The sequence below is a fragment of the Parasteatoda tepidariorum genome, chromosome 11, assembly GCF_982258835.1.
Source record: "Parasteatoda tepidariorum strain Cologne lab strain chromosome 11, Ptep-v5.0, whole genome shotgun sequence".
NCBI classification, from domain to species: domain Eukaryota; kingdom Metazoa; phylum Arthropoda; class Arachnida; order Araneae; family Theridiidae; genus Parasteatoda; species Parasteatoda tepidariorum.
In genome coordinates this window covers 76,861,937-76,878,418 of record NC_141765.1, presented here as the reverse complement: position 1 = coordinate 76,878,418, position 16,482 = coordinate 76,861,937, and the positions used below count along the sequence as shown (strand labels likewise).

Here is a 16,482-nt window from a genome sequence, read left to right as displayed (position 1 = left end):
AGAGTCGTTTTAGTGCTACAAGCGATTCTCAACGTCAGTTGATCTGGAGAGAGGTTGGAGCTCGATTTCATCCCAATAACATAGCGGAAAGAGATTGTTCCGGTGGTCCTGGAGTTGTCATCTGGGGTGGCATTATGTTGAACGGGCGGACTGAGCTTCCTTCAGATCTTCGACCGAGGTTCTGTAACTGGAGACCGTTACTGCAATGAGGTAATCCTACCCCATGTGCGTCTGTTCCGTGGAGCCATTGGACCAGGCTTCATTTTTATGGATGACAATGCCCGGCCACACCGTACTGCTAATGTTCAAGAGCTACTGGAAAGTGAAGATATCACACGAATGGATTGGCCAGCTTACTCCCCAGATTTAAATCCCATAGAGCATGTGTGGGATGCATTAGGGAGACGTCTTGTAACACGACAATATCCTCCTGGTAACACCCATCAACTGAAAGATGCGTTAAAGGAGGAATGGAGACGTTTACCCCAAGAACTCCTGGATAATCTGGTTCTTAGCATGGAGAGACGATGCCAAGCAACAATTACAGTAAGGGGAGGGCATATCCCATACTAGGGAACATCTGCCAGTTGTACTTACGCTTCTTCAGGCAATCATGTGTAACGCCACTATATGTCAAATAAAGCCTTTTTTTGTTCCATACCCTACTTTAAGCTTTATATTCATTTTTGCGCCATTATTCTTTTAAGATCGTTTAAGTACAAAATAATGTACATCATATTCAAATGTCATGTCAATCGGATGATTTCTTGTAGAGTTATGACAAAAAACGCACTTGTTGCTTAAGTTTTGCACACCAGTGTACTATTTGAATACCTAAATAAAATGAAAAATTATATAAACTGTTAATAACAAATTTGTTTCATTGCAAAAAGTTAAAAAAATCCTTAAAATTTTGTACTGATGTCTGTCACAATGCTTTCGATCTCTAAAGAGTATTATCTTGCAATTATGTTCAGCATATTGTTAAATACAGATATATTACTAAGCTTTCACTTTTTTTATCAACTGTCACTGTTTAGTTTTAAAATAAAAAAACTTATTAATTACCGGACAAACAATGAATGAAATTTAAAAGAAATTAATGCTGATAAATTATTTCTATCGCACATGCTAAAAATATTTTTCTTTTCATCTTATTTATGATAAGCATTACAAGATTCAGTGAGTAGTCGGAAAAGGATCAATTTAATTCAAATGTGATTTAAATAACATTCAAGTTAAAATAATAAATAATGATAGTATGATTAAAATATATTCACTTAAATGATGCTAATTATGAATAAAAAATGATTGAAATTCACACAAATTCAAATTAAAAGGACCCACTAAAGTAATACTGTAAATCACTCAAACTCGAGTTAACATCACTCAAGTTTGAGTGAAAACGATCCACTCAAGTGATACTGAAAATCACTCAAATACGAATTAAAGTCACTCAAGTGATACTGAAAATCACTCAAATACGAATTAAAGTCACTCAAGTGATACTGAAAATCACTCAAATACGAATTAAAGTCACTCAAGTGATACTGAAAATCACTCAAATACGAATTAAAGTCACTCAAGTGATACTGAAAATCACTCAAATACGAATTAAAGTCACTCAAGTTTGAGTGAAAATGATCCACTCAAGTAATACTGTAAATCACTCAAACACGAGTTAAAATCACTCAAGTTTGAGTGAAAAGGATCCACTCAAGTAATACTGAAAATCATTCAAACACAAGTGAAAATAACTCAAGTTTGAGTGAAATTTTTTTCCATATAACTCTTTCACTTGAGTGATTTTAACTCAAGAAGAGAAGGCCGCTTTTTTCTAGATGAAAGAGTTAAATAGCACTCAAGTTGAGTTATTTTCACTCGTCCATTTTTAGTAAGTACAAGTTTAAAAAAATGTATTTGAACTTGAATGGAAGAATAAAAAGTAGTATTTTATTAGCGATTGAAAATTAGAGCCAGATATATAAATATATTTAGGGAGAATGTGAACTAACAGTAGGAATTGAAGGGGATAAAAAAAGACGCGTGGTATCAGACAACTATAAAAGTATAAATTTGGTGACGTGGCCCACACGTGCTACCACGTAACGTTCCTTATTAAATTTATCGGACACAGCGAATATAAAAAATTAAATTTTTAAATTTCCACAATAAACTATTTTTTTGTTCAAATAGAGCTATAAGTTAGAAATTAGCACTGATGCTATTTTTAAAATATGTGAAAAACTGAATAGCTTATAGTAAAATTGAAAACAATGACTGATGATTAGAAAATTCCATTTCGTTTTTCACCTATTTAATTAATGATTTAATATTTAAAAAACTGTATTAACATCAAGCGTCATCTACTACAAGTTAAAAAAAATGTATTTGACCTTGAGTGGATGAATAAAAAGAATTTTATTAACGACTGAAAATTTGAACAAGATACAGGGAGAACTAATAGTAGGAATTTAATAAGAAGTCATGGAGACTTTTATATGATAGACATAGCATCATCAAAGTCACATTAATATCTCCGGCACATTTCGAAATGGTCACACTTGTGACGGTTTCTGACTTTATAATTACGTAACTGTGTGCTATTTTCGCCGGGCTCCAACTTTAGTCTGCTCTCAACACTAAACTACGGGACCCAATTTACTTCCCTAAATCAGTTGAAAAACTTAATTATCCCTTAGCATATTATCGTTAAAATCTCTATCAGTATAGGTATACATGTTAAAATTATACACCCTTTTCTCTAAGATTGAACAAACATTATTCATTATTTAAAAAGCTTTTCTAATTTGTTTGGTTTGAGAAAAGCAAATACATATTAGTTCAATTCAAAAAACTGTTTTTTTTTTTTTTTTTTTTTTTTTTTTTTTTTTTTTTTAAATGAACAAATTCGAACCGCAATTTTATTTTAACGTTCAAACTTATATATTACGCAGTTAAATTTAAGAAAGCTGCTCTTTTAAAAAAAGATGTTGAAAAAATCTACTTTTGTTAAAATTATTTTTCAACTTTAGCACAATTGCCAAGATATTATTATAGCATAATTTGTTATTAGGAAAATTCCTTACTTTGTTAAACAGCAAATACTCAAAACTGAAATTTGTAAAAAGATTCCGTGTCAATCATCATCTAATTTGAAATATATAATAAAATTTTCGAACTTATTTTGATTTAACGCAGCGAGAATATACTTTTTACTGAAACTGTGAATAACAATGTTTCGCCATAAGAATGATATTACTCCTACACAATAATCTGTTTGGTATTCCTTGAAGACTATTATTATTTATTTTAGCTTATTACATTTATTTAATGATATGTTTACTATTATACTATAAAGGCATTAAATCATATAGCTAGAATAATTTATTTTAAGCAAATTATTTAATAATTTTAAGCTAATAAGGGTAAAACTCGATCGAAGTATACCCTAAAATATATGTAGAATAAACTTTTGAATGGATAAATAAAAAATACATTTTAAACAACTTCTAGTAGGACGGTTAACTTGTTTGAAATAGCTGTCCTATTTAATTTTGATTTCTGGTGCTAGGGGACATTCCATTTTCATATTCTGACATTTCAATTGTAAACGGACATTTTTTATGGTCTCAAAATTTTTTAGCAAGGATAGCAGTAGCTGCATTTCTTTTCTTAGAAAGTAATGACTACTTATTATTTTTTCAATCAAAGAACCTTTATCTTGCGTAAAAATTATTTTAATATCGCGCGAAGTAGTTTAATATACTGTGTTACTAAATGAATAATTCCAAGAAACTGAATCCAAAAGTATAATAAAAACAGACAAGTTTTGAGCTTCCAATAATTAAAGTCACAAACCATTCATCCCTGACGCGTCTTGAGAATGGGTGCTTATATTTGAAGGCTCGAAACATGTCGACTTTTATTTCCCTCTTCATATTTTTTGAAGCTAGTGAAGTATTTATCATCAATTATTCTGTTTTATATTTGGGTCCTGATCATTATTTTGATAAGGATTTTATGCTCCTAAAAATAAACATATTCATTTTAATATTTTAACAGGATTCATGTGGTCTAGTAAGAGAACTGTATCATCAATATTGTAATTATAAAGTTATCTTTAAATTTTGGGCCAGATATTTTAAATTAATAAAATTGAATATTTTATCTTTAAAGTTTTTGTGCCATTTCAGTATTTTAAGAACCTTACGAATTCTGTTTAAAAAGAGAGTATCGTATCAGATATATATAAGAAAACAAAGAAATTAAAGTGGCGGTATTTGGTGATAAATGCAACTTATCGTAATTGAAGAACATGTGCGAAATTTTATAGTGAATTTGCGAAAGTTTCAGAATGCATCGAAACATCAGTCGCTTTTTGCAAATTATCTTTATCCAAAGAATACCATGTAACTTAATTATCTGGCAGAATGAAGCGATATTTCAAAGAACGAATCATATAACGCAACATATTATTTCAATATGTTATTCTTAAAGATAACATCTTTTAAAAATGCCACTTAACATTCAGTTATTCCTTCAATTATAGAAAACAGAAATATCGTAAACGATATAAAACCTTGTGAATTACTAAACAATTTAAATTTTTTTCAGGCTCGTTTTTTTTCTTTCTTTAAACTTTCTTGCCTAGAAGACTCGATCAAGGCATACAGTTACATACAGTTAAAATAAGTTACGCAAATTTAATTATAGTATGAAATCCACCTATAAATGAAGTAAAAACAGCATAAAAACCCAAATAATGTCAGGTAAGGAGTTCATGTATTCAAATTCTTCAAGCTTAGAAAATCATAAATAATTTATAAATCGATAAAAGTTTTCTTTTAAAAGGAAACTAAAAAGAAAAAAAATCATTTAGGTCAGAAATCAGCAGAAAAACTGTCTATTGCCTCAAAACTTGGAGATATTTTCTAGCAACTGTTAATAAATAAACATCTTCAGGTAATCAAAGAACATTATTTCTATCTTTTTAATATAATCTGAACTCGGTTGCTTGGAGTAAAATTAAATATTCCTCTTTTCAAGTAGTCTATGGGTTCATTTGCGGCGGTGACATTGCTTGGCTGTTTTTTGGGACTATTGCCAAATTAGATCCCAAATTTATGATCCAATCTTTTCGAAATTTTGTCCTCCTACTTCGAGGGTCAGGAATCCAAATAAATTAAAAAAATATATGTGTTTATTCTGAGAAAGTGTATTTTGTGTCGTAACTTAATTAATAGCTAGCACTAATTAACTAGCAAATTTGAAGCCACCAAAAAGAAACCATTAAGATTGACACTTGGTACGTGAAAATCCGATCATTAGAACGAAAGTTATTCAGGGTAATATCTTCTTTTTTTTCTCACTGTATATAATTGTAAATTTTATTTTAAAATTACTTTAAAATAACCAGTCTGCTCATCCACATAACCCTAAAAATTACAGTTATTCACTTTTACGACTTTGTTGACAACTGGTATGGTTAAAAATCCGTGAATGCAAAACTGTACGGTTTCAAAACCTTTAAAATAAAATTTAACAGTTAAGCTTTTCATTAGGTCATGGATAATGGAGCTAAGATGTGATGGACTTTTGTTTTGGCAAGTGAACCGTAGAATGCGGCTTATTTAGTTAATCTGAAGGTGCCATCTATCGTGTGATATGGAAATACTAGACTTCCTTTTGTTAAGCAGCTTTCTAATGAAAGTTTTGAGTTCTAATAATCCAGGGTCATCAACTAGGAATTACAGGATACTCATAATGAATGAAGTAATGGAAGAAATATTGTAGTGTCAATGCAGGGATCCCAGTTCAGCTAATTCGTGAGATTAATTCTCTCAGCTTTATGGTATGTTACTAGCTTTATAATATGTTGAGAGGAAATAAGTGGCTTCATATGGTGAGCCTAGTAGGCCCGGTGGCTGAGCGGTAGCGCTTCGCGCTGTCGTGCCACAGGTCCCTGGTTCGATCCTGGGGCCGGGCAAGGTTGACTCAGCCTTTCATCCCTTCAGTGGGTCGATAAATGAGTACCAAGCATGCTTGGGAACTAAACACTGGGGGTTCCGCGTTCGGCTGACCACCTGACCGGAACATCTGCTCCTGCACACCAGAGCCCAAGGTCGAGAAAACTGAGATGGGCGCAGTAGGCCTTGGCCCTCTATGGGCTGTCGCGCCACTGAGTTTAGTTTAGTTTTAGTAGGCCTGGAAGAAATTCGTGTTATTTATCCATATTAGATTGAAACAGTTATTAAGCGATTTTTTCACAATTAACAATTTGAATGCCATCTTTTTTTGGTTATGTAAATGTTGAATATGGTAAAATAACAATTAAACAACTTCTTGTGAGAAATTTGTAAGAATGTGATGACTCACCTGCAACTCCATATGAAGAAAACACACTAATTTCACAAAGTTTAAAAATCATCTCTGGATAAGATCTTTGTGTCATTCGAATAGAATTTCCTTCTAATCCTGATGGACACACCACAATTAAGGAAGATCCAGAGCCTGTAATAAAGTCATCTTTTTAGATGTTTTAGTCTATACTATCCTTCTGAGACCAATATTCGCGATCTGGGGAGAAAACCGGTTACATGACTTTCTCCTTTTCTTAATATTTTTCGTATTTTATATTCTCACAAACATTTTTTTAAATTTCTTCTTTCTTTTAGAACTATGTTCAATGTAGTTTTCAGTTCCACAAAGTTTTCTAACTTTAAAGTATCTAATCTATTTTAAATTACTTCTTTCTCTTATGAATCTCCACACGCTAATTGTGAAGTGCTGCCATAGGTAAAGAGTTCTGCTCTATGCCACCTATAGCTCATTTCGATATTGAATAAGATTTATTTTTGTCAATAAAAAAATAATATTTTTTCTGTCCATTCGTTTTAGGAATCAGTTTTTTTAAAGTTTTTTTTATGTTTTATTTATTTAAAGTCAGAAAGTTTTTGATACTTGAAATGGTGCCACGTTAAATCTGCTGAGTCACAAAGTCTTCTATGTTCCCATAACAAATCATACCTCTTGGGGTACTGATCCACGAGTCTCCTTACTTTCTGGATTGAATTAAAAATTGCAAGACTACGTAGTTGAACATTAGAAGTCGTAAACCCAAAAAAATAGGTCGGCTGTTCAACAACGGTTATAAAAATTTTAAAAAAACCTTGCATCTGAGGTCGTAAGTCGCTCAGAAATCTTTGAGATGCGATTCATTTATTTATTTGACTATTTTATTTTTTTTACTTACACAGTCAAAATCTACTTCTGCCAACAGGGTAGGTTTCTGTGAGTACACATTAATCAACGCAAACAACCTAAAATGAATCAACATAAGTGTTGTGTACATGGTGTTTTCTTAAAATTGATCTTAAAGTAGCAAGAAACTAAAATTTTACACTACTTTCAAAATCATCAAAAATAGACGAAATTTGCTGAAAAAGCATTCCATGATGCTACTTTAATACTATGATGGTTAACCATCAAGAGAAGTTTGATTTTCATAATGATCCGTGATGGTTCCATCTATACATTTCCATAAAAGGGAATTCTTGTTAGTTTTCAGGAATATATTTGACTATCATAAATCAAATCCTACATTAGGATGGTGGTTGTTCATAATCGTTCCAACATTTGATTTCTGAGATACTATCATGGAAATTCATGATGGTTCAACATGAACAAACCATCAAAACAAGTTGCTATTCTTATGTTAGACCATCATAAATTAGTCCGAGGTGATGGCTACTTATCGTGGTTACCATCAAACATATAACGGTTCATGATGTAATTATTGATGGTTACCATCAAGATTATGTTAGTCCATCAATGGAAAACCATCAAAAGTTTTGACTTTGGTATGTATGGCTGAAACAAAATAAATTTACAGATCTATGGTTACTGATTTAAAATATCCCTAAAATTTGAGACCATATCTGAATACAAAAACAATTAAGGTAAAAGGATTTTAAAAATGAACACTTCCCTCCGAAATAAGCTAGATTTTTTATTTAGAATTTATTAAGGGTGCAAACGGTTCTTCGTTATCGAAGTAAGTGATGGATTGATTCTAAGACAATAAAATGAATAGTCAAGAAGTTGTTTTATCTAGAAACAGAGTGAATTCTGACATACCTATTTTTGTATCTGATATTGCTATCCAGGTAAGTAAAGTATTGATTCTTATGTATTTTTCAATCAACCAACAGGAGTTTAAAAGTAATAAGAAATGCGTGTATAAAAAGTATGTAATTGTATTATAATAGTAAAATACAGTTATGTACTTTTCTGTTCCTAACTTTAAACTGTTAAAAGTGTTTTTATCATTTGCTTAAAAAATGCATTTTAACCACTCTTGCCTGGATATCAAATGCATAAATATGTGTGAACTATCGATTTGGAGGGAGGTTTTTACATCAGAATTGCCTAAATTGTCTCCCTTCAGTAAATTCTGGATAGAGATTGGTGTTAACTTCAAATTGGGTATTCATTTACTCAAGGCTTCTTTGCATCAAATTTCATACTTGGTGATTTTTGATAGATTCAACTTTTCTCCAAGTAGATTTTGACTGTAGGAAAATAGCCTTATTTCAATGCATTCTTAATAATTCGTGGGTAAGTAGTGAAACACAAAATAAGGATCGGGGTTCACGCACTTTACAAAAATCTGCATCACATATAAATAAATGTGTTCTTATAAAATTTTAGAGGAGCATCAGTTTTCTCCCCCCCTCCCCCCAAAAAAAAAACTCAAGAAAATTTCTTCACAAAAATTAAAAAACATATTTTACGTAAAGAACATATCCTGAAAATTTGATAAAATCAATAATGTTAAGTATCCAACCTTGCCTGATTTGTCCGATTTTTAAGAGCTCTTAATGACATTTATGAAAAAGATTTAAAAAAACTCGATTCAAGTAACGTATGAACATGATGGGATATAAATATTTGTGGGTTTTTTTATGATCAATATATATAAAAAAAATACAATCTAAAAGTATTCTGCAATAGGAATGGTAAAAATAGTGTATCATATGCTAATTAAATGTAACGAAAATTGACTTTAAAAAATAAAATATTTTGTTTTTCTACCATTATTTAAATCTCAGATCAGAGGAGTGACTTTTGAATCCTTTTATTCGTAACTAGTTTGTGACGTAATAAGCCAAACATCTGCACGTAGATGTTTCTTTATTTAGACAATTATAAGACTAAAAACTATATACAGGACTATGTTTACAATTGATTTTTTTACTCTTTTTATTAGGGGTTTCAATTCATTTACAAACAATTTATAAGTCATAAGAACTATAAAACCATTTTATTGTGGACTGCAGGCTTAAAATATTATTTTCAATATAATAGTTCATAAAATTTTTTACGTCTATTTTTTATTTCGATATATAACTTATTCAATGCAGGAAAGAAAATACTATTTCAGTAATTAAATGAGTGAGATAATATTGTTTAAAAAATTTTTTAAATATGGAAATTGTCTGATCGAATTCCTTGATGATTTTTTTTCTTTTTTTCTGTCGTTTTTTTGGTGGAGATTTGTTTGTCATCCCTTCTATCATTGTCACCTTCTTCTTGTAGTCCATAAAGAATTATCAACGATCAGGGCCCGACTTAGTCTAATTGGGGCCCGGGGCAAAACTTTCGTAGGGGTCCCCCTCTGTTTCACTACTTCAGTAATGCAGAACCGAACTTAAGAAAATTAATAAGAAAATTAATTATGAAATTAATTATGAATTGAAATAATTCAAAATTAATTATGAAATTAATTATGAATTAATTGACTAAGAAAATTGACTATGAAATAAGAAAATTGACTAGAACCTGAAATAGCTATACAGTCCCCCCCCCCCCCAGTCAGACGAAATATCGTTCTGTCCATTTTATTGATTTTCTAACAATGTCCATCACAAAAAAGATAAAGCACATCTAAAGAGCCAAAATTCGACGAAAATTTATTATTTTCCAAATTAACTGAATTAAAGAAGTATAAAACGGTCATCAATGGGATAACTGATTGTTATTTTTGTCATCTAGCTGCGAAAATTCATTCATCCAAATTTTCGTAATTACGATGGCTCAATTAAGCCAATCAGAAGCCCGTATTTTTGTACACATATAGCATATTGAGATATGTATAAATACAGACTTTTGTTTGGCCAAATTTGTCCATAGTAATTGCGAGAATTTAGCGAAGTTTCGCCCTATAAAGCCATGGATTTACGAAATATAGATTTTTTGTGCTCATATGATAAATTAATGAAGAAGCTAACATAAAATGGATTTTACACTGTACTGATATTTTGTTTATAAAAAGTTTATTAAAGGTAAAATAAACTTTCTGTTCGATTTCGGGGTCTTCCTCAGATGTGGAGGCCCGGGGCTACGTATCCATCTGCCTTAGTCAAGCTCTGTTGACGATATTGAAAAAGTAGAACACATTTAGTTTATTTTTTAAAAGGAACATAGTAAATAGTTTCTTGTTTTTAGGCACCTTGTTGAACCGGAACTACAAGTAACGTGTTGTACTGTGCCAACTCTACCTAAATACAAAAAATAGAAGCCCAAGAAAAAAATTCAATGGAAAATTCCCCTTCATGAAATAGGAATTTAAGTGGTTTTAAGATATTTTTCTAATATTAGGAAAAAATACCACCAATACACAAAAAAACAACAGATCATTTTAAATAGGAAAGATATATCCTTAGATATAATTTAATGAAGTTATTTGCTAGAACTCAAATGAAATAAATGCCTCTAAGTAAGATAAAAATAGGAAAAAATAAATTAAATTCAACGTCAATTGAACAATGTTTTCAATTAGTAATTACTGAACATGAGATTTTATAATTAAATCTTTCCTTTCCTTCAAATACAGAATTGTCAACTATTTGTTTCAAATACAGATATGAGTAAAACCAAAATACAATTTAGTTGCAATTGGAAAGGATTTATAATTGTAAATTTGAACTTTGTTTTAAAACAGATGGGATATTCTCAAATCTAATAAAGAAATTCCTTATCTTCGAATATTGATGAACAAAACATTTATAAACATAGAAATTAGATTTCCAAAAAGTTAATAGTATAATTCAAGCTTAAAACGAAATTCAAAATAAAATTTAAAACATTTCAAATGTTATACAATCTGAAAGAGTTACAAAAAAAAAAAAATGAAAAACTTACCTAAATAACTCTCAGCTCTTCCACATAAAGATGTTTTATTCTTTCCAATTACCAAAATATCAACATTCAAGGGTGAATCAGCTTAAAAAATAATAAATATTTTTTAATAGATATTTTAGTTTTAATTCTATAATTTATTGGTCTAACTTACTTAATAAATCCACTTTTATCATTTTTATAGGTGAAATCTTTTCAATGAGAATTTCCCAAACAGCTATAGTTGTAGAATTGCTTTGAATACAGGTAGTTCTATTAGAGTCAATTAAAAAGTTAAAATTTGATCCAGATATAGGTGGGGTGAGCAAAATATCTTTAATTGTCATTGCAACATCTAAAAGAAACAGATGATATACATGGTTATACAGGGAAACACTAAAATATTAATTATCAGGAGACAGCTTTATTGTTTTGACGTGACTGAAACCGGTTTGCACTTGTTTACGTTCATGTATCAGTTGGTTAACATTGTAATGCAAAACGTTAAAAATAAATACAAATAAAATGTATATGAAAAACCTTCCGAATAAAAACCCATTACATGTATGTTTAGATATAAAAGTATTGCGTATAAACTCGTGCAAAATGTGTCATTATTAAAACACTACAGTGTGTCTAATAATTCGGTCGAATTACTATAATCTACTAATATAATACCTGATATAATAAATATTCTAAATTCTATAGTATCATTTATCCAATTGTCGAATTTATATTATATATCGCCTAATTTAACCAAGTGATACACAAATGTAAAGAAGGGCAAACCGGTTTCAGTCGAGTAAAAACAATAAAGCTGTATCACCTGATAATTGAGATTTTACAAAGATTCTTGTAGTGAGACTGGGGACTGCATAAATAACTTCCCATTTTAATGGTTTGTGGACCTTTAATGCGCCAATTAACTAGAGTAGAAGATATTTTTAAATTACGAAATCACTTTTTCAGAATACATTTTCTTGACTTCTTTATTTGCTTTATATCTCGAAAACTACTTAAGAGAATGGAGAACTTTTTGAATCCAGTTATAAAATTTGTTTATCCAAAGATAGTGCTTTGTAAATAAAGAGGCAATTATTTATAATTAATTTAGTTATTAATTTAGAATTGTAAACTACACGAAAGTTTTATATGATTTTAAAATGAATAGTTTTAAATGACATAATACGATGTTTTATTTTTTATATTTTTTATAACCGTAGTTGAACAGCCGACCCAAATTTGGAGTTACGACTACTAATGTTCAGTTCCGTAGCCTTGCAATTTTGAACCCAATCCAGAAGACAAGGAAACTCCTGGATCATGTATCGGAAGAAATTTGTCTTCGTCGAGGACTTTTTGAGGGAACTAACCAGCATTTGCGTTGCGTGGAGAGGAGAACATGAGGGAAAGGGTACTCTAATCCATGATCCGTCTACCACTGAGGATATTTTACGACAGCACTGGGGTCGGTGCAAGCAGCGGATTCGTATCGACAAGCTATTGCTGGGATTCGAACTCAGTTCACCTCATTGGAAGGCGAACACTCCTTTATTTTTCTCCTGAGCCATCACTGTATTTTTCCCGGTTCCCCTTTTAGGAAGGCGAACACTCCTGTATCCCCTGAGCCATCACGGCTCAAAATACAATGTTTGAAAGAAATTGGACGAAATGTTCTTGTGAAATCAAATTTAATATATACGACTTTTTTTTTAAAGTCGATAACTCAGAAATCATTTGATCGAATGTGCTAAAATTTTTACATTTTGCCATATAAATTGCATTCTTTAAAATGATGCAAAAAATTTTATGCCTTGCAATTTCAAATTTTTTCGATTATCAGTAAGTAAAATAATGAAACACAATAAACAATTTCAAAAAATTACTTTTGATTACATTTTCTTTAGATAAACAAATTTTGTGTACAACGAGTTTGTGATTAGCTTAAATAGTTCCTGAAAAATACGCGTGTAACATTAAGACTCATTGTCTTGACTTATGAAGTTGACTTATAGTCTTGACTTATGAAGCATTGAGCTCTTACTACCCTGAGCCAGAGTGGCTTCGGATCTACACCGACGGATCCCTCCTACCAGACAGTCCTAATGTTGGTGCCGGAGTTTTCTCCCAGGCTTTTTCCATTTATGCCCCTGTGAGACAGGGATCTGCTTTTGATGGAGAGATTGATGTAATCCGAATAGCTCTAGTCCAGTTTCAGTGTCATATCGATCTTTTTGAAAAAGCTGTTGTCCTATGTGACTCAAGAGTTGCTTTGCTTGCCATTGCATCCTTAAATAATCCCTTAACTCGAGCCATTTTAGATTGCCGCCTCCAACTTGAATACTTAGCATCCCTTAAGAAAACCATTGTTCTCCAGTGGGTTCCTGCCCGTTGCGGGGTTACGGGAAATGAAAATACAAAAAGGGGCCTTAATTATTCAAACTTCTGCGCACATTATGCCCTTCTGCTCCATCAAACAGCTTATTAAGAGGACCTTTAAGACCTGTGCTCATGAAGAACTTATCGACCGTACTAAGTCTTGGAGGGCTACCATCCTAAATTTGCGAAATGGCCCATGACGAAGAGCGGTGGCTGAATTCCGTTTGGCCACCGGTCATGACTGTCTGCGGAAACATCTGTCTAGGTTTGGCATCGTTCCTCTTCCCCGGTATGCACTCTTTGCAGTTCTGGTGAGGACATGGACTCCTTCTCCGCTACTCTGCACTTAGTAGGAATTCTATCACTGAAAGCTATTGGGAAGCTAGAGACATGTTGTGACTCTGTTGCAGCATCTTTTGCTTCTGTTCCATTAGATGTTTGTGCATGTTGTCTATAATCTGCCATTGGAAATAAAAAAAGACTTCCAAACTGCTCTCCCTCTAAATTAGTCCAATTAAGTTGTTTAGTCAAAGTAAGCATTTCGTTATCGGTTGCTACTGGAGTTAATTAGTGGTATATATAAGAACTAAGCTTGATTTTTAGTTAGTAAAGATCCGATCAATGCACATTCTTTTGAGGAATGTATTTTTAAGAAGCTTGTTGTCGACAATCATTTAAATATATTTTCCACTCATGACCAAAAAATGAAAGATAATTCAGAATACTATGGAGTCACCTATTAAACACACAATATGCCACAGAATGTATGAATTATTCAAAGCTGCTTATAGGATTACTTTTTTAAAAGTATTTTGCACAAAACATTTTTTAATCGTACGCACCTAATATTTATACCGCTGAATAGAATGAGATCAGGTCATTATATATTTACAAAATATGTTTTTATACACGCACTTGTTTGTAATATAAACAAATACGATTTCTGATTTAATTTATACATTGAATCTAGTGTAATAACCCGGTTCTAGTGTTGACAGACACCAAATAAACACTATATCGATTCAATGTTTAATAACGCTATATTCGAGACTAAAGAAACAGCAAGCTCTCAATAGCGGACATAGCATCAGTAACTATGAAAACACATTATTTATATGTATTATAAATCATGAATGAGTGAACGTACTAGTGTGGAGCTGTACAAAATTAAATGTTTTCGAAAAAATTGCTAATCAAGAAGCTTTCTTACTACCAATGAAGGAGGTTGATTAAGTTTAATAATAGTATAGACATTAATACTAATACATTGCTGGATGAAGTCAATTCTTTTGTAAAACACAATCACAAAATACAATATAATTTTGTTTTCTCAAAGCGCAATATAAGCCCAGAAATCATGTAACTTACGGCAACCTTCTGCCGGAATTTTCGTTTTTTATGTCGCGAAAATTTTTGTACTAAAAAACCTTTTCTTCGATAAGGCAAAAATATTGCAGCTTCAAACCTTTCATCCTAAAAGGATTAAAAATTCTTTCTTGAGGCTTTTTAAAAAGTATTGTCACCTAGGTAAAATGGTCACTTAGGTAATGACATTTTAGTTAACGTCACTCTAGCGGTAGGATCAAATTGCATTGTCCATTATAATTTCATGACAAGGCGGATTTTAGCTGAGCACGTATAAGACTTTGCACAAAAAGAAACCTTATAAATACCTAGATTTAAGACTATTTTCACCTTGAGACTAGCTTTATTAAAGGTTTTTTTCACGCTTGAAAACCTTAAGTCAACCTCGATTTCAGGTTTTTATATGGAAGGTTGTTTCCCAAGGTTTTGGATTAGGATAATGTGCGTAGAATAGAGCAGATTGCCACAGGTCTCGTTTTAAGGTAAGAAGGTTTACACGTAAAAGGTTACATAGCAAACCTTTTTAGGTATACATTAAAAGGTTTTCGCTGTGTGAAAATAAACCTTATCTATCTAGGAAGGGTATGGGATATTTCCCAGTTAGAATGGTATTTATAAAATGACTTACAACATAAAGGAACCTTTCCAGACCAAGTACCAGTTTGAAGGCATGTTCTAGTTTGGTTATCGTTAGAATAGCATCTATTTCTTTCTCTACAATAGTAAATAACTTTGTCACCTTCGTAATAGGACTCCTGTGTTGGAAAGTATGGACAAATAGGAGAATGACCTGGTTTTCCACACTTCAATTCTGAAAAGAAAGATTTCTGCATGAGTACAGTCGGAACCCAGTTTAACGAACCCCTATTTACCGAATTTTTCTTTCTCCCGATGAAAAAAACCGCTATTTAACGAATATAAAACATCGAACTAGCGAATTATTCCGGTTGTGGAAATTTCTTTTTATTTATTTGGGTTAGAAAAATAATGGATTTCTTTCCGAATGATTACAGTATCCATCCTATTGGGAATATGAATGAAGTAGATTTAACGGAAACAATGAATAGCGTCACAGAAGTGAAAACTGTTACTTTTTCTGATGCTTTGGAAACAGTGAAAACTTATCTAATGCAGTAAATGAAGGAGTATACTCCTCTCGTTGAAAAATTACTTTTTATTGTAAGAAAACTTAAATTCCCGAAATATTTTTAAATTTCAAATTAACTATTCGCTGTATTCCTGAATAAAATTTGAATTTTTTCTATTTTGGCTCCGATATTACGAATTTCCCCGATTTAGCGAATAATATTTTCGGTTCCTATGAATTCGTTAAATCGGGGTCCGACTGTAATATATTTCCAATGAAAACATGCATCATTGAGCATTATTCATTTCAAGTTTGAACTAAGATTTCTAGAAATTATTAGATTTTTTTTTCTCAAATCTGCACAGTTTGAAAAATAATACAATGTGAACAAAAATTGCTTAAAATGTGTAATTTTTCACATGCATTTGTTATCAATTAGTATTTATCTAAATTTTCAAAATCTGACAAAA

At 31.4% G+C, this 16,482-nt stretch overlaps 1 protein-coding gene across 5 annotated transcripts in view; it reads right to left on the bottom strand.

Moving 5' to 3' along the window:
- The window catches only part of LOC107452958 (complement receptor type 2), a 62,331-nt gene that overhangs the window by 30,937 nt on the left and 14,912 nt on the right, over positions 1 to 16,482 (bottom strand). For 4 of the 5 annotated variants that reach the window (XR_006226658.3, XM_016069596.4, XM_016069604.4 and 1 more), the window contains exons 2-5: positions 15,554 to 15,736; positions 11,357 to 11,536; positions 11,206 to 11,286; positions 6,379 to 6,513 (exon numbers count right to left, since the gene is read on the bottom strand). Coding sequence is in view for 4 of the 5 variants with exons in the window: in XM_016069596.4 (XP_015925082.1) it covers positions 6,379 to 6,513; positions 11,206 to 11,286; positions 11,357 to 11,536; positions 15,554 to 15,736 (579 nt within the window). In the remaining variant the exon portion in view is untranslated. The remainder of the gene's footprint in view (positions 1 to 6,378; positions 6,514 to 11,205; positions 11,287 to 11,356; positions 11,537 to 15,553; positions 15,737 to 16,482) is intronic. The other variant, XM_043054612.3, reaches the window with a different exon arrangement.